The 25,271-nt window shown below is 35.7% G+C and overlaps 1 protein-coding gene across 2 annotated transcripts in view; it reads left to right on the forward strand.

Annotated features, from left to right (window-relative positions):
- HS2ST1 (heparan sulfate 2-O-sulfotransferase 1) overlaps window positions 1-24,829 on the forward strand; it is a 158,842-nt gene extending 134,013 nt beyond the window's left edge. Inside the window, exons 3-7 of one of the 2 annotated variants that reach the window (XM_090269690.1) lie at window positions 296-381; window positions 10,936-11,074; window positions 21,356-21,453; window positions 23,280-23,437; window positions 24,263-24,829. In XM_090269690.1, the coding sequence (XP_090125816.1) occupies window positions 296-381; window positions 10,936-11,074; window positions 21,356-21,453; window positions 23,280-23,437; window positions 24,263-24,492 (711 nt within the window). In that variant the 3' untranslated portion in view covers window positions 24,493-24,829. The remainder of the gene's footprint in view (window positions 1-295; window positions 382-10,935; window positions 11,075-21,355; window positions 21,454-23,279; window positions 23,438-24,262) is intronic. The other variant, XM_090269691.1, reaches the window with a different exon arrangement.
- The last annotated feature ends 442 nt before the right edge of the window (window positions 24,830-25,271 follow it).

The following is a 25,271-nucleotide window of genomic DNA, read 5'->3' on the forward strand; positions in this document are numbered from 1 at the left end:
AACCCACCCTCCCCTTGTGAATGTATGCACTGTAAACATTGAAAATGATTGCATTATGAGATTTTGTTTTTAGGGTCCTCTTTTACTCTTTTCTGAGTGTGATGATAGCTCTCTCTATGATGAATTAGTGGTTACAGATCACACTATATTTTCCTTGGAAACCTGTTTTAAGTTCTGTAATTGTCAAACTGGTGTGATTAGTTTTAAATGCCTACATAGAAAGTATTTTGCTATCATTAAATTTCATTTTATTTACATTGTACTTAAGTAATGAATGTGTGTTCTCCTGTTTTAGGTGCGCTTTGTGAAGAATATTACTTCCTGGAAAGAGATGAAACCAGGATTTTATCATGGACATGTTTCTTATTTGGATTTTGCAAAGTAAGTTATACCTAAAATGATAGGCCAAAGAATGTTTTGTACCTAAAAAGCAGTAAGTTAAATAACTTGTTATGATTTTGATTTGTTAAAAAAAGTACTGGCTTGCCTTTGCCACATTTAGATATATAATTTAAATATACCTTCTAGTGTTTTACTGCCCTCTAGTGTTCATAAATTGATAATTGTCATTAATTTTAGAAATTCTAGGTTGATTAAATTTAGGCAATACTCTTTAAAGTTATTTATCATTATTGTATTTTTTGTTTCTTGTACAACCAAATGAAACTATTAATAGAGCCCCAAGTTTTAACTGAGGGCAGATTATGATTTACTATGTCAGTGACAGGGAACTGAGAAAACAAAGAATCTGTTACTCAGTTATTGGTACCCCAACGCTTCTGCTACTCAGCCAAGATACAGGAAAGTATACATGTTCCTTTGGGCTGCCTTGTTTTAACTTTAAAATTATGATGTATTCAAAAGAGACTTTTAAAAATATAATGGTTTTCCTTTATTTTTCTTTATAGTTATTTGTCCATATTTTATGAGAGGAGTAGAATCAAGGTATTTCTATCATGATTCTCTCAAGAAAAGTTCATAAAACTAGAGGCTTACTTACAGCATCCATGCACTCTGTGGCTCCCCCTAGAGTCTGTGGTACATTATGTACTAATCAGAAAATGGGTCAAAAGGAATGTTCTAAACACGGGCAGCTTGTGAATCCCATTTGAATATTATAGAGAACCATTAGAGTAAAACCCCAAATCCAAATCATTTCCCTAATGAGATTCTGTACCAACTTCAAAAACATTAAAAATATATTTAAAGATTACTTAAGCTTAGACATGTTTGCTCAGTCTTTTCAATAGTAGTCATGACTTCAAAATTATACCTTTGTCAACTTTAAGGAGCATTATGGGTAAAATTTAAAAATTAAATTGATATCTTGCTGTCACTTTAATTTCTTAAATTTGAAAAGAAAACATTGAGTGAAATAATATGGATTCATATTGATAATGTCTTAACTTTTTTTGAAAAGCATATAAATAAAAAAGAATCTCCCAAATACTGCATGTACAAAACAATATCTTCTTATTTGTAGTTGTTCTCACAGTATTTGAGATCTTTAATAAAATGGTAGTTCTAAAGTTAGATGTGCATTTTTCTATAAATAATTCATACTGCAATATTGAAAACATTTTATAGGCATCTTTAAAATAAACTAATTATTTTTCTTTGCAGAGGCATTGAACCAGTTTCATAAACTTCATTCATATGCATATTTCCCCTCAGGGCTGCATTATCCTTCAGTTGAATGTTTGTTACTCTTTCACCTAAATGATTTATTTTTTCCACACAGAGGTTGGTTTCTAATACTTGAGGTTTTCATTATTAAAATAATAGAGTACTTTTGCTTTTGGCAAAAGTCTTGTACTTAGAACAAAACTGATGATATATGCTAGAGTTCTTGCAGTTGAAAAAGTATAAAGCTTCTTGAAAATAATTAATCTCATTTATTAAATATAAACATGAACATTTAAGGGTTTGAATATTTTCATAATGGGTTTCATGTTATTGGAAGTGAAGAATATTGTGAGAATTTTTAATAGACTTTTATAAGATTTATTTTTACTTTTATTTTTTGGTTTTTCAATTACAGTTGTCCCATTTTATAAGATTTTTAAAAAATACCTTAAAAATCAACTAGAGGAAATATATTTTGATATGTGTAGTCAAAAACTAGTGTAGATGTAACTAGTATCTTTTGAAGTAATTTTTAGTTTGATAGCCATACTCATCATGAATGAGTAAAGAAGAAAGAAACATCATCTTACAAATTTTTTAAATACTTGAGTCTTCAAAACATATTCTTCACTGGCATAGTACCTTGTAGAGTCCACTAAAAAACTTGCCTGCAGGAGAAAATGGTCAAATTCGGTGAAAGAAATATCTAATCATATAATTTTTAAATTCCCTTAGCAGAGACACTAAAAAGAATGTAAACCCAGGAAACCCAGGAAATAAGATAGAGAAATAAAAAAATAAGAACTGACTTTTCATTTAGACTGATTACTAAGAAGCACACATTTTATTTGCAGGCCTATTTCTGCTCAAGCCATGTTTTGGTTGTATTTACCTGGTTTTATTCAGAACATTAGAATAATAACAAAAATATCTTCTTGTTATATATTCGTATTCCTTTCCTGACTGCTCCTTTTTGTCCTAATCCAAGTCTTGATTTTTAAAAGCACATTTTCTAGTTCTGCTTTTCCATTTTTTCCTTTAGTGTTCAATGACTATTTTGTTTTCTTTTTAATTGATAGACAACACAATTTTAAAGTAATGTAAGTATGATAAATTAGTGTCATAAATTTATAAATTTCTTCAGTTAAAAAATTATATAGGTTGAACATTTTCCAAATGTCCTAGGGTGAAGGCAATATAAAGTTAAAGAAGTTGCAGTTCTTATCCTCAAACAGTTCACTGAAACCCCATTTTTTCTACAATTATCAGTTCATTATGCTCCTTTTTAAATCCATACTATTCATTGATCAGTAGCATCTTTTACCTCCCACTTTGATTTTCTTCAAATGATACAAAAGAAAAATTAGAAGTTTCAAAAACCTTTTCAGTAACATTTTTCTTTATAATGAATAATGTTCACCTAAAAGAAAACTCTGTTAAAGCTGCTTTTTATCAGACTCTGCTGAGATTTTTTTTTTTATAATCTAGTGACCTAGGGGTCACATGCCAGCATCTGTTTTAGAAAGACTTGGAAATTATATTTGATACAGCAGTCAGTTTTACTCAAGCATACATCAGGTGTGTACTTTTGGGGTTGCCCCCAGGAAAGAGTATGGGTTTTCATCACCATCATTTTGGTTTCTCCATATCAATCCTGCTGTCTTTTTCAGAAAAATTGTAATGAATCAGTAAAAAAGCAGATATATCAGGATAAGAAATGAGTAACTAAATGCTTCACCAGGTCTGAAGTATCTAGAGAGTAATCAAGTGACAATATTTTAGACCTAAATAGTTTGTTAGTATATCGATTCATATGAGATTCTTTTACTTCTCTGCTGAACCATTGAAGTTTGCACCACCATTTTCTACAACTTTCAACATATATGTCATAACACTGGAGAAACATTTAAAAAATAATTTTAATCATTACAGGCACTATGTGACAGTTGCATTTGTATTGACCTTGTACTGTCAGCTCTTTGTACAGCACTGATCCTGTAGGCTGTAAGGAGCAATCTCTGAAGTCAGATCTGCAGTTAAATCCACACAGTTTCTTACCAGCTCTGTGGTCTCAGCTACATTATCGCAGATCTTCAGTTTTCCCACTTATAAAAATGAGGATAATTAGTGTAACTACTTCATGGGTGGTTGTGAAGATTAAATACCATAATGTATGTGAAGCACTTAGCTCTATGTCTCACAGGGAGCAGTGTTTTGTTCTTTTAAAATTCTGTCTTCAGTTCCATGTTGTCTTCTTAGTGTTTTTGTTTTCTCCCTGTTAGAATCTTCTGGCCCTTTTTATTTCAGACTCTTTAATAAGGCATTGCTCAAGACTGTCTTTACCTCCATTATTCTATTTTGGGAAGTTTACCCATTTTTATTTATCAAGACGTCCAAGCAAGAACTTAGAGTTGCCTTGGGATAAGTCTTTTCTCTACCACATGTATCTAATTAATAGCCAAGTCTTTTGAGTCAGTCTTCTTTCACTCCCATAATGCACTTGACATTTATCCAATTTGATGCATGTATATCAGTAGTCAGTTTGTTACCGGGTAGTATTCCATTGTATGGATGCACCACAATTTCTACCATTCAGTAGTTTCTGGATATTTGGGTTATTTCCAATTTTTGGTGATTATTAGTAAAGCTGCCAAAATATTTGCATGCAGGCTTTGTGTGAACCTTTATGTCCTCACCTCCCTTTGGTAAAACCTAGAAGTGGGATTGCTGGCGTGTACAGTAACTCAGTAAGACACCACCAAAATGGTTTTTCAAGTGGCTGCATTATTTTGCAGTATCGCCAACAGTATATGAGAGTTCCAGTTGCTGTGCATCTTCGCCAGCATATGATATTGTTAGACCGTTTTAAAAAAAAAAAAAATTGGGGCCATTCTAATAGAAGTGCAGTGGATAAGTTTTAAGATATAAATAATTAATTTAAAAAAAACACTTTTTCACAACATTGTCATTAATGGGACTGACATATACCAACAGGTCATTCTCTATTTTTGAAACGAGACAATGGGAACTTATCACTAGAAGGATATTGGAAGTTTCTATAAGCTGTTTTGGGCCTAGAGAGTTCAGAATAAATATGAGTATGTATAAGATACCCATGTCCCCAGTGAAACTGCTGTTTAACTAGAGATGTTAAATATAGTATAAAGCAGAAATCTCAAAGCATAATGCTTCCTAAAGGCTATTCGACCCTCTTTCAGCTTTATCATCTTCAGTTTAGGTTTGTCTAGTTAGTTGACAAGGTTCCCTTCAGATGTTCTGAGTACGCGCTTCTTCTTTTAACTGTTCTTGATGTTCATTCATGCATCCAAGCTATATATAAGACTATAGTTGTAAAGAAATGAGCCTAGTTAGTGTTCCTTACTTGGTCATACCACATATGCTGACATGGTAAGACTAAGGTTCCTAAAATGTTTTTTTACCATCCTACTGCTTTGATTATACTTTTCCGCTTTTGATCCTTATATAAATCCTAGGTTCTTACCAAATGATGCTCTTCTTTTTCCAGAAAGATCATGCCATAACAAATCAATAATAGTTTATTTTCCTGGAATGAAGCAAGGTTTTCTCCTCTTCCATCTGAGCCCTTGTGAGGAACAGTTCAGATAACTGGCTAGAATTAAAGGTGGGGTCAGTGACCATAGAACATATTTTTTTCCTCCTGTACAAAACCACCTGGTTGGCGAGAGAATTAAACCTATAAACCTAAAAGGATGCTTGTTTCCTAAACAACTGAGTTGAATGGCCCAGATACTATTTTTATCATGCCTATTTTTGGTTATAATCTCGTTTCCATGTCTACATACCATACTCCAACTTACAAATAATAATTTTGGAATAGATTCAGACACATTATCTCATTAAAATCATACATATACATATCACACAAAGCCATGCCCCACAAAATTATTTTCTCAGTAGCAAGAAGAGTTTTATAAAGTGCTGTATCCCCTTTTCACTGCTTCTTGGTAAGAATTATTGTCCATTTCAAATGTCAGGAACCAGGGAAAAGAAGGAAAGAGGAAGCTTGGTGGGAGACAGTTTTCTGGGAGCAGGTAATTCCCAAGGGCTGGTCAGTAGCTAATAGTGGAGAGGTTAAAGGTGGTTCCCAGGGAATCCCACATTTTTAAGAATGAAGTCATTGCCCCATTATCGGTGCTTTTCCTTGCTTGTAGATTCCTATTATAAAACTCTTAAGCTCTCTCAGTTAAGGAAGCAACGAGGTATTCCTGATGCCTCCCTACTTTCTTCTTAGTACTGAGTACACTCTCCCTCAGAAAGGCTTTGTAAGTGACTAATTCATAATTGTCTATTCACCTAATTCTACTGACATTCAACACCTGTGTGTCCAGCACCATGCTGAGCACTAGTGCCAAAGCCAGGAACGGAAGGAACTGAAGTTCTGCTCTAATGCCCAATGTGACTATGCCATATATTTTTCTTTTTTAAAAAAATTGTGAAAAAAATTTTACTGCATTATTGGTTTTATAAGTTTATGAGCTGTTAAATGAAAAAATTCATACCAAGTTCTGATCAACTTAACTCACAACTGTTATAATAATGTTTTCTAAAGGATTCTCTATAGTTTTCAGTATTTCCATAGGTACAAAGAATTTACTGACTTAGAGCTACTTAATGGTGAGAAAAGGACTAGAATTCAAGAGAGCTGATCCCCATTTAATACCAACAGAGCAATTCTTATAGAATGCAACCTATTTGTAAGTTAGAAACTTCCTGTTCAGTTAATTTACAATAGTTTGCTGAAATAATCAAGTTATCTGGGCTCCTTGTCTTTTCTCTTCTGTGGTCCCTTTTCACTACTCATTTACTTAAGAATTTAGTATAAAACATCTGTTGAATGCCATTTGCAGAAGTAAAGGGAAACTATGAAATTGATTAATTTAGCTCTATGCTTATTAGTGCCTTTGGGAAAAGATTTTAGTAAGAAGGGAACTTTAAGCTATTAGCTGAATTGAGAGTTTCTGTGGGCAGATGAGTGAGTATATCATGAGTGGTTAAAAGAAAAAACAACTTTCTTTGTCTTTTACTCCAAGTCATACAACTTAGGCTTAATTCTATAATATCTCATTGTGGTTCTCATTTTAAGAGAGATTGCTAATATTCCTAATCTTTCAAAATAGTACTGATCAGTAGGCAAGTATTTGTGTATACTAGGCTCTGTGAAATATAAAATTGTAAAGTACTGTGCCTACTCTCAAGTGGCTTATTGTGATGTTAGCAAGACTTATAAGAGGAATACTTAGTAGAACAAGCTATGAGTGAAATCGCCTGATCACAGTTGCTCCTGGTTACCAGTGGAAATGAAAGCATATAGCACTGTCTGTAGGAGTCATCAGGGAGACTTCTAGATGTCATGAGATTTCCTCATTGCCCCTCTACAGTTTCTTCCAAAACATTGACTAATGTCCGCCCCCCTCCTCCAGCTTTATCCAGATATAGTTGACATATAAAATTGTTTAAGGTGTACAATGGGATAATTTGAGAGATGTGAAATGTTTGCCACAACAGGGTTGGTTAATGCATCCTTCATCTCATATGGTTACCTTTTTGTTATTGTTGTGAGAACATTTAAAATTGACTCTCATAGCAATTTTCAAGTATATTGTACAATATTGTTAACTATGGGCATTATGCTGTATACATTAGGCCCCCTATCATGATGCTTCTCTGCTGACTCAGGCCTCCCTCCTGATTCTTGTAATGGCCTTCAAGACCCACAAGGTCTGCTCTTTCTCTACCCCACCTCACCTCTATTCTCATACTCTATTAATACCTCCTTTCTGATTCTGTTGCACTTAGATTGATCTCGTTGCTGTTCCTCAAAAATGCCTGGCTCTTAGCTGCTTCAGGGCTTTTATACTTGGAATTCTCATCTTCCTGGAACACTTTCCTCCAGATAACTACATGGCTTTCTTCTCATCACATAATGCCAGTGATGTCTTCCTGAAAAAACCTATTTTGAATTGTCCTCTCCCCACCTCTCTTGGCAGTTCCTGTTCCCTCTCACTGCATCATATTTCTCCTTAGTACTGTTAGCCATCTGACATAATTGCTTATTTATTTGTTTATATTGTCTCCCCCAAGTAGAATGTTAGCTCCAGAAGATAAGGAATTTTTTTTTACTGCTTTATCTCTAGTAATAGTATAGTCCATGGCATTTATTAGGTACACAGAAAAGCATTTTTGAATGAATTTATATAATAGAAAAATAAGGATGGCAATCTAGTTAAGAAAGACAATACGAATTCCAGCCAAGATGGAGGCATAGACAGACACGCTGCATCTCCCTCCACAACTAAGAAGGAATACAACTACCTCAAAACTAGAGACAAACAGTAGTTCCAGAAAGTTGAGCTTCATGGAAGTCCAACAAACAAAGATATGAAGAAGAAATACTCACCTAGACAGGTATGAGGGGTGGAGCTGGGGCGGAGAGGACATGGTGTGGTGGTGGCAGCGGCAGTGGCAGGCCAGCAGAAAGTCCAGTCACACATTTTTAAAGGTTAGGAGGGACAACTGGGGAGCATTCCCAGTTCCTCACCAGACCGTGCAGCTCATGGTCCCAGCACCGGGGAAAATAAAGCCTCATTGCTTCTGACTGTGAAAACCAGTGGGGGTTGGTGTGGAGGCAGAAACTGCTGGTCTCTCAGCAGAGTCTGCTTGTTTAAAGGGCCCCCACGGTCCTAGAACATACACAGACCCACCCACTCTGGGAATGACAGCCAGGGCAACAGCTGGAGAGGCGCCAGTCCCATACGGAGTGGGAGAAGTGCCTGGAAAAGGGGCGAATGTTGAGAAAGTGGCATTATTTTCTCTCAGACCCCTCCCCCACATACAGCGCCACAATGTGGTGAAACAGGTCGCCCTGTACTGAGGAATCCCTAAGGCTCCGCCTCTTACAACATAACAGGAGTGAATGCTCTACCTAAGACACAGAGGCAAACAAACACAGGAACCTGTCATGATGAGGAGACAGAGAAGTATGACCAAAAAGGGGGAATAGATCAAGGTACCAGTGGGAGAACTAAGCGACGAGGAGATAGCCAACCTAACAGACACAGAGTTCAAAACACTGGTGATAAAGATGTTCACAGGCTTGACAGATATGCTTGAATATGACAAACGCATAAGAGAAGAAGTGAAGGCTATGCTAAATGAAACGAAGGAAAATCCACACAAAACCAATGGTGATGGGAAGAAAACTGGGGTTCAAATCAATGATTTATAACATAGGGAAGAAAAAGACAGTCAACCAGTACAGAATAAGGAAACAAGAATTGAAAAAAAAGGAGGAGAGGCTTAGGAACCTCTGGGATAACTTTAAACGTGCCAACATCCAAATCATGGGGGTCAGAAGGAGAAGAGAAAGAGCAAGAAATTGAAAACTTCTGTGAAAAAATAATGGAGAAAAACTACCCAAATTTTGCAAAGGAAATAGACATACAAATCCAGGAAGCACGGAGAGACCCGGGTGAGCTGACCCAGAGGGGACCACACCAAGACACATCATGATTAAAATTCCAAAGGTGAAAAATAAAGAGAGACTCCTAAAAGCAGCAAGAGAGAAGTGATTAGTTGCCTACAAAGGGGTGTCTATAAGACTATCAGCTGATTTCTCAAAAGACACTTTGCAAGCAGGAAGGGACTGGCAAGAAGTATTCTCTATGTGATGAGAAGCAACCTACAACCAAGATTATTCTATCCAGCAAAGCTATCATTTAGAATGGAAGGGCAGATGAAGTGTTTCTCAGACAAGGGAAAGCTAAAGGAGTTCACCATCACCAAGCCATCATTATATGAAATGTCAAAGGGACTTACTTAACAAAAAGAAGATCAGAACTATGAACATTAAAACAACAACAAACTCAGAACTATCAACAACAGAATCTAAAAAATAAAAACAAAATCCAACTAAGCAAACCAGAACAGGAACAGAATCATAGGTATGGGGATCATTTGGAGGGTTATCAACTGGGAGGGAGAAGGGGCAGAAATGGGGAAATGTTGCAGGGATTAAGAAGCATAATCAGTTGGTACAAAATAGACAGAGGGAAGTTAAGAATAATATAAGAAAGGGTGAAGCCAGGGAACTTAAATGCATGACCCATGGGGGGGTGGGATTGCTGAGGGGAGTGGGGTACTGGGCAGAGTGGAGCAAAGGGGGAAAAAAAAGGAACTACTGTCACAACATAATAAAATACACTTAAAAAAAAAAGGCAATGAGCAAAGGCATGTAAGAAGAAATAGGGAGAAGTATAATAAGAAATAGTAATGGGGGGGAGGGTAGAAGAGGCAGGCCAAACTATAACAGATTGATGTGCTCTTATTTGAAAATAAAGTTAGATCAATAAAGTGGTACCTAAGGCATAAGGCAAAGTGATATTAACAGCCAGGCAAAGGAGTTTGAGTTTGATATCAACATAAATTATAAAGTTATTTCTGTTTTCTGAGAGGAGTGATCTAACAAATGGTGTTTTAGGAATATCAGTTGAGAGTTGGTATGAGATTGAAAGGTAGATTGGATGTTTAAAAAAACAACAAAAAACAAGTAGATTATTGCAGTAATCTAAGCAAGAGACCTAGGGAGAGGGCAGTGATGACGAGAAACAGAATCATGGACGAAGAAAGGTCAAATCTGTGAGAAGCCTGCAAAAGAAAAAATCAAAAGGACTTGGTGGTAACTGTATTAAATGAAGACTAAAGGAAGGTCAGAATAAGTTTTCAACACTAGGACAGTTAAAATTGGGAGCCAGCTGGACAATTCTAGGGTCTGCAAAGGCTGCTAATGTACAAGGCTCATGTTCCCTCAATACATTCCATGAGAAAATAATGCTGAAAACATAATGTCTTTCACTTAATGTCTTATCTTTAATATCAGCAATAGTAGAAAATAGACTCAAATGGTCATACTCATTTGTACTTATGCTTTCCATTGATAACATTTATCTAGTTTGGAGGGCCAGAAATTGAAAAATCATTGCTACATGAAATTAAAATGTTTTATGTAATTTTGTTGGTAAAATTTTAAATTATTGTTCCTTTAATTTTTCCTCCTCTCCTTTATCTTCAAACATGATTTTTAAATTCCTATTTCTTATTTACTTTGTTATAACATAAATAATCAAAATATTTTCTGGTCTCTACATAGTCTATTTTATTTAAATTCATGTTCTTCTCATATAGAATAAATACCTTAAACTTATAATCTCAGGGTACCACTAAATAGAGTGAAAATGTTGATTTCACCTTTTAAATTTTCCTTTATTTTAGGTTTGGTGTAAAAAAGAAGCCGATTTACATTAATGTCATAAGGGATCCCATTGAGAGGCTAGTTTCTTACTATTACTTTCTAAGATTTGGAGATGATTATAGACCAGGGTTAAGAAGACGAAAACAAGGAGACAAAAAGGTAATATTTTAGTTTTAAGAATTTTGTAAAGATAATTGTTGATACAATGCAATGAACAATGTGCTTTTAGAAGTTCTTATTGATTATAAATGTACTACTTGCTTATTGTGGAAATTTTGAAAAGAGCCCAAAAGTATAAAGAGGCAAAAGTAAAACTACTTTATATTTTATATTTTTAAGTATATATAATTTTTTGTCATTAAAAAATATTTTACTCATGTTTCAGGACTGAATATTTGTTTTATTATGGTTGTCATATAATTAACAATCTTCCATGAGACCATTTTAATTATTCATTAATACGATGTATTTGAGACTAAGAGAACTTTGGTTCTCTTAGTCTTGATGATCATCAGTTTGGACACTATTTTGCAAAAGCAGCTATTGTCAAGGAAAGAATAGTGGCTCAACAGAGTTCTTACTTAGCAGATTGAGTATTGGGCTGTCTTCTATTTATTTATATGCATCCTCCACTGGAGCATCAGAGTAGTATTTCTTAAAAACCAAACTGATTTGTCAGCTTTTCCAGAAGCTCATTGCTCACGGGATTGCCCAAGGCATGGGAAACACAATCTGACTGAATCTGAGCCTGCTTTATTTTCTTTCAGACATCCGGTGCTTCAGCCACATGAAATGTCACTGTCCTCCAGAATTATCACTTCCTATTTTCTGTACCTTCCAGCCTTATCACTTCATATTTTCTGTACCTGTGTTGTTCCCTTTATTTATAATTTCTTCCCTTCTCTCTGGAAAATTCTTTGTCTGCCTTTAAGGTCCAGCTCTAATGTTACCTCTTCCACAAAGTCTTTTCTGGTGTCCCCAGGCAGTTAGTCATGTCCTGTTCAAGGCTCCCAGAGCACTCCATTCAGATCCCTTTTTAAAGCATATATTTTGTGATATTTGAATTATTTGTTTACATATGTCTCTTCTCCAAAAGGCTGTGAACTTCCTAAAGCAGGGGCTATCTTTCATTCATCTTTGTTTCCCAAGTACTCAGCATAGTGCTTTGTTCATCCGTATGTGCTTAACAAATGGTTGAATTCTGCACTTTTTAATTATGAAATGTTACATGATAGTGATGCTAGATGCTTGATATATTATAATGATTAATATCCAACAATTAACTTTTTTCTAAGTTAGATGTGCCCTCGGTGTCACACGAGGAGGCAATATTTTTTGTTTTATTTTACTTTTTTATGTTTCTAGAAATTGCTGTTTCTTTCCTTAGTCTCAAAGTTTTAGCCCTGGTTGGTGTGGCTCAGTGGACTGAGCGCTGGCCTGTGGACTGAAAGGTTGCTGGTTGGATTCCCAGTCAAGTCATGTGCCTGGGTTGTGGGCCAGGTCCCTGGTTGGGAGTGTGCGAGAGGCAACCAATTGATGTTTCTCTCCCACATCAAAATTTCTCTCCCTCTCCTTCTCCTTCCCCAATCTAAAAATAAATAAATAAAATCGTTTTTTAAAAAAGCTTTAGGCAGAAGGTACTAATCCAAACACAGATAACTGACCAAACCATTATTTTCAGTGCCTACTGATCTCTTAGGATCATTTAATCTCCTAAAAATAATATATACTTATGTTATTATGGAGATTCTGCAAAATGTTATAAACTCTAATGATATAACTGTTTTGTGACCTAATACTTTGGAATGTGTTGATAGTTATTTCTAAATTTATTTGAATGTTTACTACGTTTTTTTAAGCTTTATCATTAGCTATTACTCAGTAAATGTATTCATCTCTTTCCATCCACCAAAGGAATTTTAATGTTGATGAAGAAAAGATTTGCAGTCAGGTGGGTTCCTACACCCACCATTTGTCATTGTCAGCTCTGGATACCATGGTTTTGTGGTTTGGAGAATTAGATAACTATAATAGTTAATAATAATAGCTCACCTTTATTGAGTGCTTACTGTGTATCAAGCATTGTTTGAAGATATTTATATATATATGTATATATGTATGTAAAATATGTATTTTTTCAGGTAACCTGTACAACAATTCTATGAGGTAGTTGCTATTATTGTCTCCATTTTACAGATAAGGAAACTGAGGCACAGAAATGTTAAGTACCCTGCTCAGTGTTATCTGGTATTTAAACCCAAATGCTCTAACTCCAGACCTCACAGTTTTAATCCCTCTGTGCCCTTTAAAAAAAGGGAGGAAATGCAACATGCTACTCAACATTTTTATGTGAGAGATATTCCAAAGTCTCATATTCAATACTCAGAAGCAGATATTTTAACATAATTTCTCTTTTATATTAGAAGGTTTAGGTAGATAGGCTCTTTAAACCATTCTTCATTCTTATGGTGACAAGGTTTGGTTTGTTTGCTTGTTTAATGTTATTATAAAATACATATTAATGCACCTATTTATAGATGTAATATTAGTAACATCAGCAAAATACCATTGCATTACCTTAATCCTTATGAAGACAAAGCCATCTACAAACACTTTATTAAAATGAAAAATTCCTTTGTTTTGTGATTGACAAAATGGACCTTTTTAATTTTATAACATACTGATATTTTTTTCTTACAGAAATGTTGGTAACATTCTGGGACCCAATGAGTTTAAGTTGTTTTATTGCAAATAATTTTTTAATATCTTTAACTTGCAAGAGTTTTCATTAATAAACACATCTGTAATGTTGATAAGACTGCATAGCATATTACATTTTTGAAAATGACAGGGTTAACGTTTTGAAAATGGAAGATAAATGAGGATTAAAAGATGGCTGTAATGATGTGGGAAATACCTTGCAATGGTTTCATTTCTATGAAATTTGTATATTGTTTGCACCTAAAGTAATAGTTTGAAGTAGAATAGATAATATTCAGTTCAGCACTTATGGCAACTATTATGTTTTTAAAACTGCAGTACTGAACTGCTTTCTGTTTACACTTCACACAAATAAATTTTAGGCATGTACACCTTGTAAAGTGATCTTGTAAGGAACACAGAATTTATTTTGTTGGGGAAAATTTCTAATACTGTTTTTCATATTTTATAGCTAGAGTTCTACTTACTTTGCTCTCTGCCTAGTATATAGAAATTAGGAATATTAAATAATCCAAAGGTCAGCATTGAAGAACTATATAGATAAATCAGTGATCCTCAAACATTTTAGGCTCAGAACTCCTTTTACTCTTAAAAAAGTCATTGAGGACCACCAAGATCTTTTGTTTATATAGGTTATATCTGCTGATATTTACCAATATCAGTAAATTTACCAATAAATGAGAACTTTAAAAAATGTTAATTAACTTAAAAATAACAATAGGTTACCATATGATGGGTAACAGTGTTGCCATATGGTAACATTGATATTTTTATGCAAATAATCATTTTCAAAAAATGGAAATATGTGGCATCTACATTTTCGCAAATTTAAGAAATATCTAGCTTAATAAAGAGAGTTGGATTTTCATATATGCTTCTGAATCAGTTTAATTTCATCAGTTCTTTTGGTTGTAGTCTGTAAAGAAAATCTAGCTTTACACAGCTATGTAATTGGAAAAGGGAAAATTTCAATAGCCTTTTCAGAAAATCAAGGATGTTCTTTAATACTATGTTAAAACTTGACAAGTAGTAGTTTCTTGAAGTTATTGGAGTGTAGAATCTGAAGCCATAGCAGTGAATTCAATATGTTCCGCTACATTAACATCCATTGATATATTTTACACTTTGAATGGATTTTTAACCAAGCATAATTTTGTAACATCATGCATTAGTCATTTGGATCATATTAATTAACTGAGTTTTTAGACCTTCCAGATGTTGACACATTTTATTATACAATATCAAAAATTCATATTCATTAACATCACCATTGATTTCAGCAGAAAAGTCTTAATGTATTGGGAAGGAATCAAGCTTATGGTGACTGGTCAAGTTTTCCAAATTTTGGTATTTTCCTTGAAAGCTTAACTTTGATCACTGGCTACCACTAGGTTCCTCAGCCTCAATACTGTTGTTGTTGTTGTAATTTTGGGCCAGATAATTCTTTGTGTAGGGATTACCTATAATTGTAGGATGTTTACCAACATATCTGACGTCTACCCAGTAACATCCTTCCCACACACACTCCAGTTGTGAGAACTAAGAATGTCTTCCAGCATTGCTAAGTGTCATCTGAGAGTCATAACAGTTCCAGTTGAGAACCACTGGGCAAATAACACTTGTCAGTTGTTTTCTTTCAAATGACAGGCAGGCACACTTTGTTTATTTTGAGAAAATGTCTATCAAATACCCAAGTTTGAATAGCCATAGTTTGTCTCTGTGCCCTTCTTTCAGCAGAGGCCATTTTTTAAAAAAGTATATTTTATTGATTATGTTGATATAGTAGTCCCAACTCACCCTGGCTGGTTTGGCTCAGTGGATTGAGCGTCGGCCTGCGAGCTAAGTGTCGCTGGTTCGATCTTCCAGTCAGGGCACATCAGAGAAGGAAAACTCTGATTCCAAAAAACCTCCGCTGCCTTCTGGCATACCTCTTCAGGGGAAAGGCTAAGGGAGTAAACCCCGACAGAAAATCCGGAGCCGGAGTCCCTAATGCGGTTTGACGTTGTAGTCAGCACCGGCAACTCCTGCGGCGCACCTGAAGCCAAGCTGTATTGACTCCGTCTTTCCCTTGGATCCTTCAGCTGCGAAGAGAGGGGGGGTCTGCTGCATGGGCAACAGCAGACCCTCCATATCACCCTGCCCAGGCTCTGTAGCTTCAGCTTCACTGGAGAGGACACTTCAGTGTCATCGCAAGATGTCGATTCAACACGGGAGGAGACAGATACCGTGTCACTCCCGAGTCGGACTGCACAACCATTTTCGGCGGTGCAGATAGACTCTTAAGAAGCTACACCATCGTCTCTCGAGACGGACGGCTGCCGACGAGTAGTCCCAACTTATTTTTCCTTTGCTCACCTCTGCCCAGTACCTCACTCCCCTCCAGCAATCCCACCCCCCTTAGTTCATGTCCATGGGTCATGCATATATGTTCTTTGGCTTCACCCTTTCTCCTATATTATTCTTGACTTCCCCCTGTTTATGTTGTACCAACCAATTATGCTTCTTAATACCTGCACCATTTTCCTGTTTCTCCCCCTTCCCCCTCCCAGCTGATAACCCTCCAAATAATCCCCATACCTATGATTCTGTTCCTGTTCTGGTTTGCTTAGTTGGATTTTGTTTTTATTTTTTAGATTCAGTTGTTAATAGTTGTGAGTTTGTTGTCATTTTAATGTTTATGAGTTTTGATCTTCTTTTTCTTAAGTAAGTCCCTTTAACATTTCATATAATAATGACTTGGTGATGATGAACTCCTTTAGCTTTACCTTGTCTGGGAAGCACTTCATCTGCCCTTCCATTCTAAATGATAGCTTTGCTGGGTAGAATAATCTTGGTTGTAGGTCCTTGCTTTTCATCACATTGAATACTTCTTGCCAGTCCCATTTGCCTGCAAAGTGTCTTTTGAGAAATAAGCTGATAGTTTTATAGACACCCTTTTGTGGGTAACTCTCTTCTTTTCTCTTGCTGCTTTTAAGATTCTCTCTTTATTTTTCACCTTTGGCATTTTAATTATGATGTGTCTTGGTGTGGTCCTCTTTGGGTCTAGCTTGTTTGGGACTCTCTGTGCTTCCTGGACTTGTATGTCTATTTCCTTCACCAAATTTGGGAAGTTTTTCTCCATTATTTTTTCACATAAGCTTTCAATTTCTTGCTCTTTTTCTTCTCCTTCTGGCTCCCCTGTGATTCGGATATTGGCACATTTAAAGTTGTCCCAGAGGTTCCTAAGCCTCTCCTCATTTTTTTCAATTCTTATTTTCTCATTCTGTACTGGTTGACTGTTTTTTTCTTCCTTATGTTCCAAATCATTGATTTGAACCCCAGTTTCCTTCCCTTCGTTATTGATTTTGTGTGGATTTTCCTTTGTTTCATTAAGCAGAGCCATCACTTTTTCCCTTATGCGTTTGCCCTATTTAAGCATATCCGTCAAGCCTGTGAGCGTCTTTATCACCAGTGTTTTGAACTCTGTGTCTGTTAGGTTGGCTATCTCCTCATCGCTTAATTCTCCCACTAGAACCTTGATCCATTCCCTCTTTTGGGCCGTACTTCTCTGTCTCCTCATCTTGACAGGTTCCTGTTTTTGTGTGCCTCTGTGTCTTAGGTAGAGCTGTCCCACTTGTTATGTTGTAAGGGGTGGAGCCTTAGGTTATCATCAGTATGGGGCAACTCGTTTTACCACACTGTGGTGCTGTGTGTAGGGGAGGGGTCTGAGAGGGAACAATGCCGCTTGCTCAGCACTTGCCCCTTTTCCAGGCACTTCTCCCACTTCTGTATGGGACTGGCGCCTCTCCAGCTGTTGTCCTGGCTGTCGTTCCCAGAGTGGGTGGGTCTGCGGATGTTCTAGGACCGTGGGGGCCCTTTAAACAAGCAGACTCTGCTGAGAGACCAGCAGTTTCTTCCTCCGTCCCAACCCCCACTGGTTTGCATAGTCAGAAGCAATGAGGCTTGATTTTCCCAGCACTGGAGCTGTGATCTGCTCGGTCTGGTTTGGTGCTGGGAGCACTCCCCAGGTGTCCCTCCCTACTTTTTAAAACATGCGACTGCACTTTCCATTGGCCTGCCACTGCTACCACCACCATGCTGCATCCTCTTCACCCTGGCTTCTCCCCTCCTATCTGGATGAGCATTTTTTAAATATTTTTGTTGGACTTCCATGCAGCTTGATTTTCTGCAACTTCTGGTTGTCTCTAGTTTTGAGGTAGTTTTATTCCTTCTTAGTTGTGGAGGGAGATGCAGCGTGTCTGTCTAGGCCTTCTTCTTGACCAGAAGTTTCAGCATAAGCCTTCTTAATGGCTTCCAAATAATGTTAATTGCACCAACAAATCTCATCACTCATACTTTATAAATGTGTAAATAGTCATTTTGTATGAATTTAACTTTGTACTGCCCTATAGATTATTCAGTTTTTTATTAGTTATTATTTTTAATAGAACATCAAGAGGGTTTATACTTACAGAAAGAGTAATTAGTTACTTGCTCTCAGTAACCATCTAAAAAAGAATCAGTTTGTGTTAAGAGGTACTCATTAGTCTCAGAGATCCAGTTCCTACCCCAATTTGCTTTCTTGTATTTCTTTAAGTTAATAGACTTATGAACAGCTAGAGGAATTATAATGAGTTTAAAATATACTACCAAAATATATATATATATTAATTTATAACAGATAGTAAATAAGGCTGGAAGAAATTCATATTTTGCACACCCTCGTTTTACCATTGACTTACAAAATACTGTCTTCATAGTCCTTGGTAATTCACAATTCCTGACAATGATTTTTGTACTGAACATGAATTTTACTATTCTGTCTCACAAAGGCACTTAAGAACTTATTGTTTGCTTAGAAAGTATTTTATATGTAAAAAGAACCACAGGAAAGCAATATAATATCTTTGCAGTTGACGTATTTACAGGTTTGCTGACTTCATTGTAGACCAGTTTTCTCTTTCTCAGTAAAACCGTGTAACCCAGAGTCAGCCTTGACCTGTGTTCTTCCCAAGTTTCTGACTGGACCATAGGTGTTTCCTTTTACTAGAAGAGAGAAAACAAAAGGAAGGGTCCTTTGAAATGGAGGTGAAGAAAGAGATAAAAATGGACATTATTTTTAGTTATGTATAAGAAGCTGAAACAAGGGATTTAATGAAATTGCACTAGGAAGGCATGTAGAGTTTGAAAAGAGGACCAAATGAAAAAGGGCAAAGAAAGAGAGGGGGTGCAGATATGTAGCTCTGGGGAATGCCAACATTTAAAGAATAGGCAGATAAAGAGCAGCATGCTAAGGAGGCTGATGCCAGAGAATGAGAAAACAAAATGGATAGAGAAATAATTTCAATTGCAAAAAGGTTAGTCAATTGAAGATTGAAATCTGTCTCTTCTATTTGTCAATGGCAAATTCATTAGGGATGTCAGAGAAAGGAGTTCAGATGGAATCCAAAGGGTTGAAAAGCAACTGAGAGATAAGACTGACTCTGAGGAAAGACTACTCTTGAAATAGAAGTTTGGCTTTGAAAAGAACAAAAAAAAAAAAAAAAAAATCAGGACATATTTTCTTAAGATGACAGACACTTGGTCATATTAATATATCTGAAGACAGCAAGGGGTGAGCATGCAAGGAACTGGAGAAAAATTAATGGAGCAGGGTCTCAGAAGGGGGTAAGCATGGTGTTCAAAGATAGGAGAAAGATATGTTTCTTTAAAGATGAGGGCAGTAGGGCTATAGATGCAGATAAACTTTTATCTAAGCAGGAAATTGAGAGAGCTCACGCTTAGCTTCAGTTTTCTATATAAACTGTGAAGCAAAAGCATTTGCAGAAGAGAGTTTAATGCAAATATAATTGCCATTACTATCAAGCATCCGTTTAATTCTTATAACCTTTGACTTTAGGAGTTAAATGTCTAAACTAATCATCTAAATGGTCTCAAGAATATTTTTATATTTCATGCTTTTAAAAACATTTGTGTATAGCTCACAAAGAATTGCTCTAAAAACCATAAATTTTTAAAAAATATTTTATTTATTTTTAGAGGGGGGAAAGGGAGAGGAAAGAGGGAGAGAAACATCCATGTGAGAGAGAAACATTGATTGGTTGCCTCTTGTACATACCTGGACCCTGGACCGAACCTGAAATCCAGGCATGTGCCCTGACCGGGAATCAAACTGAGAACGTTTTCACTTTGCGGGACAATGTCCAGCCAACTGAGCCACACTTGTCAGGGCAAAACCCTAAATGGTTTTTAAGTGAAAAAGCTGATCATAACTTCTAGTTTATCTGGTGATTTTGTGGGTGAGGAAGAGTCTGGAGTGTTTGTTTTATTTATTTGTTTTTGCTTTTTATTTTAAGGACTTGAAGTTTTATAAGAGAAAAATATTTATTTATAGAAAATCCTATTTCTGAAATGTGACCCAAATGTAAGGAAAAGGCTAACAGAAGTCAGCAAATTAAGCAGGAAGTTTTTGGTGACCAGGCATTTAAGTGGCAGTTTTCTGTGATGAATAGATAAGCCCAAGTACTAATTCCCTGTTGGAGTAAGCGCAACAGTCATCTTAAGGTCTCAGTGGATTGATTTATCAGGTTGTATGTAGTAAAAATGGTATTGAGTTGTCTTAACTAGGTTTCACTAGGGAATACTTGGTTTATTTTATTCAAATATTTACATAGAAATGGGAGAATTTCTGTTATATGCTGAGACCTGACATACATATGTTCACCAATTTTTTATTATTCCCACTTTTTTTCCCCTCCTCCACACCTTCTTTGCCATCTTTAGGTTGTTTTTTTTAGTTGCTAGGAATAAAACACATCCCCCAGATAATAAGAAAGAACCATAAAGGAGGTGAAAACCTGAACAATTTTTCTACTTTCATACTGTATAATAAAACATTTGGTAGGTAAATTAGTTAGAGAAGATGCTAAGCTTCTGAAACAAAGGAACCTAGATCTAGAGACTCAGGGGCCTTTACTCCAGACAAGTCCTCTTTCTGCTCCTTCATACTTCCTCTCCTTAGAAACAGCAGGCAGTATTTGTAGATGTCTCACTCTAACAATCACAGCTCCCAAGTTTGTTCTCCGGGATATCAATATTATATCATTTCCAATAGATAATGCCTACTGTTAAAATGCCTGTGACAGACTGTAAGTACTCAAGAAAATGAAATCCAGTAATTTTAGATACATAAGCTGTGAGTCTCTTTCCCTTTTAATTATTTTAGTCAGATGCATTGGAGAGGAGGGCATTCAAGTCTCAAGTATCTGAAGTCATTTCTGCTTTGTACAATGATCTTTTTTTTTCCCTTCTTATCTTAATGAGAAAAGGAAAAAAAAACAAGTGTAGTCCTGCCTTATGTATTTTTTCAAATGATTATAAAGAAGTGGTAGTATCTTTAGCCTTGTTTTTATTTAATTTTCCTTAGTGCTAGGAGAAAGTATAAATACACAAATTTAACATAAACCAGTACTTATTTTCAAGGAAAAGATTTTATCTGGTTTCCATTCATATAGTGAAGGAACTCCTATAAACATTGGTGTAAAACAAAGATGTGAGAAAAATCCATGTTTAACTTTCCTCAGTATCTCAGGTATGTGTTCATAACCGGCCCGTGCCTTTAATTTAGTAGTTTGGTGAGTGGGTACCCACTACAACCCATTTATTTGATAACTTACTATAGTAAGATATTTGGTGGGTGAGGCTTGGGTTTATGGTTCACACGTGCTGTCTTTGTTCCAGACCTTCGATGAATGTGTAGCTGAGGGTGGCTCAGACTGTGCTCCAGAGAAGCTCTGGCTTCAGATCCCGTTCTTTTGTGGACACAGCTCAGAATGCTGGTAGGGAGATCAAGTTGGCTTAAATTGATGATCTTCTTCATTATCTCTATAATCTGTATTTCAGAAACGTGAATGTGTTAGTCAGAGGTTAGGTATAAGAAAATTAGTGAAAGACCAGACTAAACATAGAATGTGATTGAGTAATACCTAGTTTTGTGGTTATCTTTAAGTGCATTAAAAAGATTCTTTATGTATAATAATCTTGCAATGCTTTCTCAGATGATGGTTTTTTATTTATATGTTTGTTGGCTGGTTGGTTTTTAGTGTTACATGTTTTGCTGCATCCTAGCAGAGCTCTTAATTAGAGGCCAGGGATCATTTTATAAACCTCATGTTCCCTTAAGTTTACTGTTTTAGCCATTCGTGTTAGATAAAGCAGGACTTTTGTCCTACTGGGTAAATTACTCTCCTGACTTGACTGTTAAACTGGCTAACTTGGAGAGAAGATTATGGGTTGTGACTTCGTCTGCCTAATAAACATGAGGTGGAAAATAAAGATAATTTACCTTTTATAAAGAGTTTATTTCCTCAGAATGTGCTGAGTTTTAAGTTTTTAAAAATAATGGTATGTCATCATTTGATCTAACCAATAATCTTAATAGGAAAGGTTGGAAAAACAGGAACACATTGAAAGTTACTATCTTAAAACCATCAGGAGATGCAAGGAATGTCTTCTGTTCTTTTCTTCATTATTTGAGATATTTGATTATTGTGAACTTTAAAGTCCTGTGCAATAGGTTATATAAAAGTATAATAAATAGTATAAGAAGAATTGGAAGCATAGGAAGAATGTCTTCATTGTTAACCGTATCTGTAGAACAGGGTTCGGCAGATTACAACCTGGAGACAAAATTTGGCCCATTATCTGTTTTTATAAAGTTTTATTGGAACATAGCCACATTCATTTGTTTACTTATTGTCTGTGGCTATTTTCATGTTGCAAGAGCAGAATTAAGTACATGTGACCAAGAACATATGGCCTAAAAAACCTAAGATATTTTCTCTCTGACCTTTTATAGAAAGTTTGCAACCTCCACCTTAGAACAATAAAGAGTATTGCTCCATTGGGCATTATTGAGGAGATTTTAATTGGACATCTTAAATATGTATTACAGATTCATAGAATTGGGAGAACCCTTGGAAATAAACTAATTTATTCTGCCCCACCCCTCACCACAGCTTTTTAATGACTGAGAAAACAAAAAAAAAGGTAAACTCATCAGCTCAGTATCACACTACTTAAAGACAGCTGGAAATTATGGTTAGGGAATGTCAGTGCTAAAAAGAACTGAAAAATATAGTTTATTTAGAGCCGAATATCTATCAACAGCCATTATATGACAATGTTAAAAATAAAAGATTCCTGGCAGAGCCATTTCTTATCTTACTTCTGTTCCTCAGAAATGACAAAAAAACACAAAACAACCTAAACTCACAATTAAATTAAGATAAGCACTACACATAGGTTGCTTAGACCTCACTAGAGTTTTTAAAATGAACAAAGTTTAGTTTAAAAATAATTGAATGCACTCACACTAAACCAGATAAGAGAACTATCATATATGTGTCTGCCCTCAAACCAAACTTTGTTAATATTAAGCTAACTGTAAAGTCTGAATTAGCAACTCATAGTTGAGCAGAAATTGGGAATAGAGGCAAAGGATATTGAAAACAGGTGTACCTCCCAAAGGACATTAATAAAAGAGTGAAGGCTTTGGACCAACATGTTTTTATCTATTTTTTTTCCATACTGTACAGTGGCAAAGGCATCGGATATACTTAGCAGATTGAACAACCAGGTTCTTAATTTCTTTTCTTGTTTTTAGGAACGTGGGAAGCAGGTGGGCTATGGATCAAGCCAAGTATAACCTAATTAATGAATACTTTCTGGTGGGAGTTACTGAAGAGCTTGAAGATTTTATCATGTTACTGGAGGCAGCTTTGCCCCGGTTCTTCAGGGGTGCTACAGAACTCTACCGCACAGGTATATAAATGATGCGTTCCTTTTTAAAGCTGTCCTTAAGTTTCTTCATTTAAAAATTGAAAAATATGTGTGATTTGAATTTTCTTGAGTCAAGTACAAGAAATAACGCCAGAAAGGCAGGTATATTGTCTGTTTCTCATCATCATTTTCAAAACAAAGCAATTCCTGGCACACAGATGGTGTTTAGTAAATATTTTTTGAATGAATAAACATGTATTAGATAATAACTAGAAGACATTGTAGGAATAATGGAAATATACAAACTACAGAACCAGTCTTAGAAATGTGTAATATTTAATAATTCTGGATACCAAACATTATGGCTGTGTTCTGCCCTTAGACCTGTTTAATGCCATTTAGAGTAGAGGTGGGACAGTAGGATTCAGTCACTTTAGTACTGATCATCATGTACTATGTCTGTTACAGTCCTCACAGCGTACTTCAGCAGCCTCAACAGTAATAATTATAAGGAGTATAGGCAATGAGAAATTAGTATTAAGATTGAATATAGATATTTTATCATATTTTCCTAAATGAACTAGTCAGCACTTGAGAACACAGCATGTATTGTGACAGCCTACACTGATTGGCAGTCCTTTATTTGACAGCTCATTAAGTCTGTAAGGGGTTAAGGATTTACATTACAAAGGAATGAATCACAGTTGCAGTATGATTAGGGCACTGTTTTTTTGCCTGAGTGATAATAATATAAAACAATTGTGTAACCTGTCCTTCAATATTAGCTTAAACCACTTATGCAAATAACAGACATTGATCTTTTATGTGTTCTCAGAATTATTCACCTTCTCTTTTTTCATTTGTAAGTAGGAAAGAAATCTCATCTTAGGAAAACCACAGAGAAGAAACTTCCCACTAAACAAACCATTGCAAAACTACAGCAGTCTGACATTTGGAAAATGGAGAATGAGTTCTATGAGTTTGCACTAGAGCAGTTCCAGTTCATCAGAGCCCATGCTGTACGAGAAAAAGATGGAGACCTCTACATCCTCGCACAAAACTTTTTTTATGAAAAGATTTACCCTAAATCGAACTGAGTACAAGGTGTGACTATTGGATTTTTGAACTAAAACTTTGACCCTGTCTTCACTTTAGTTCTCAGCTCCACAACTTGGATTGTTGATAGGTGTGTGAGGCCATTTGTGTTGTGCTGAGTTAGGAAGCAGACAATGAGGTCAAGGACATAGATGCTGGCTGGTATGTCATCAGTCTGAGAAGTGTAAGTTTCAGCCTTCTTTTTTCCTGGTTAAGTTTTGGTGGGGGTCACAACCTCCTGCCTAAAATAAACATATAGCAGTTCTAATCAAAAAGCTAAATACAATTTCAGAAAAAGTTCTGATATTCTGTTTTTTAATAAAGCATTTTTTCAACTAACCATGAATGAAAATGAATCCATTTGCTACTGCACCTTCGCCTGGAGGTTTGGGTTATAGAGCTCTACTGAATAGTGTTCTTAACTGTTCCGCAGCGTGTGCTTTGTTTTTGTGAACCATGTCTCATGAAGTTGATTGGAATGTTTGATCATGTTTGCTAGGAAACGTCTCTACTGTAGTTGGAATTGCCCATACTTATGTAGGTCATGTTAATTTCCTTTAAAAATAGTTGTCGTTAGTGTTAAAAACCAATTTAAACAATTACTAATACTATAAAAAAAGTCAAAGGAATATTTCTCATTCCTGTCTCTTTAGTATCTTAAGATTGGAGAGACACTTCAAAGAATGTTGACATTGCCTGAAGTTTTAGTTAAGGCTTTCACATGTTAATATTTTAAAATAAGTTTAGTATTGGTTTCTCCATGGGTTATTTGTAAAGCTGT

Source organism: Furipterus horrens, unplaced genomic scaffold, assembly GCF_987537825.1.
Source record: "Furipterus horrens unplaced genomic scaffold, mFurHor1.1.pri manual_scaffold_3, whole genome shotgun sequence".
Classification (NCBI taxonomy): domain Eukaryota; kingdom Metazoa; phylum Chordata; class Mammalia; order Chiroptera; family Furipteridae; genus Furipterus; species Furipterus horrens.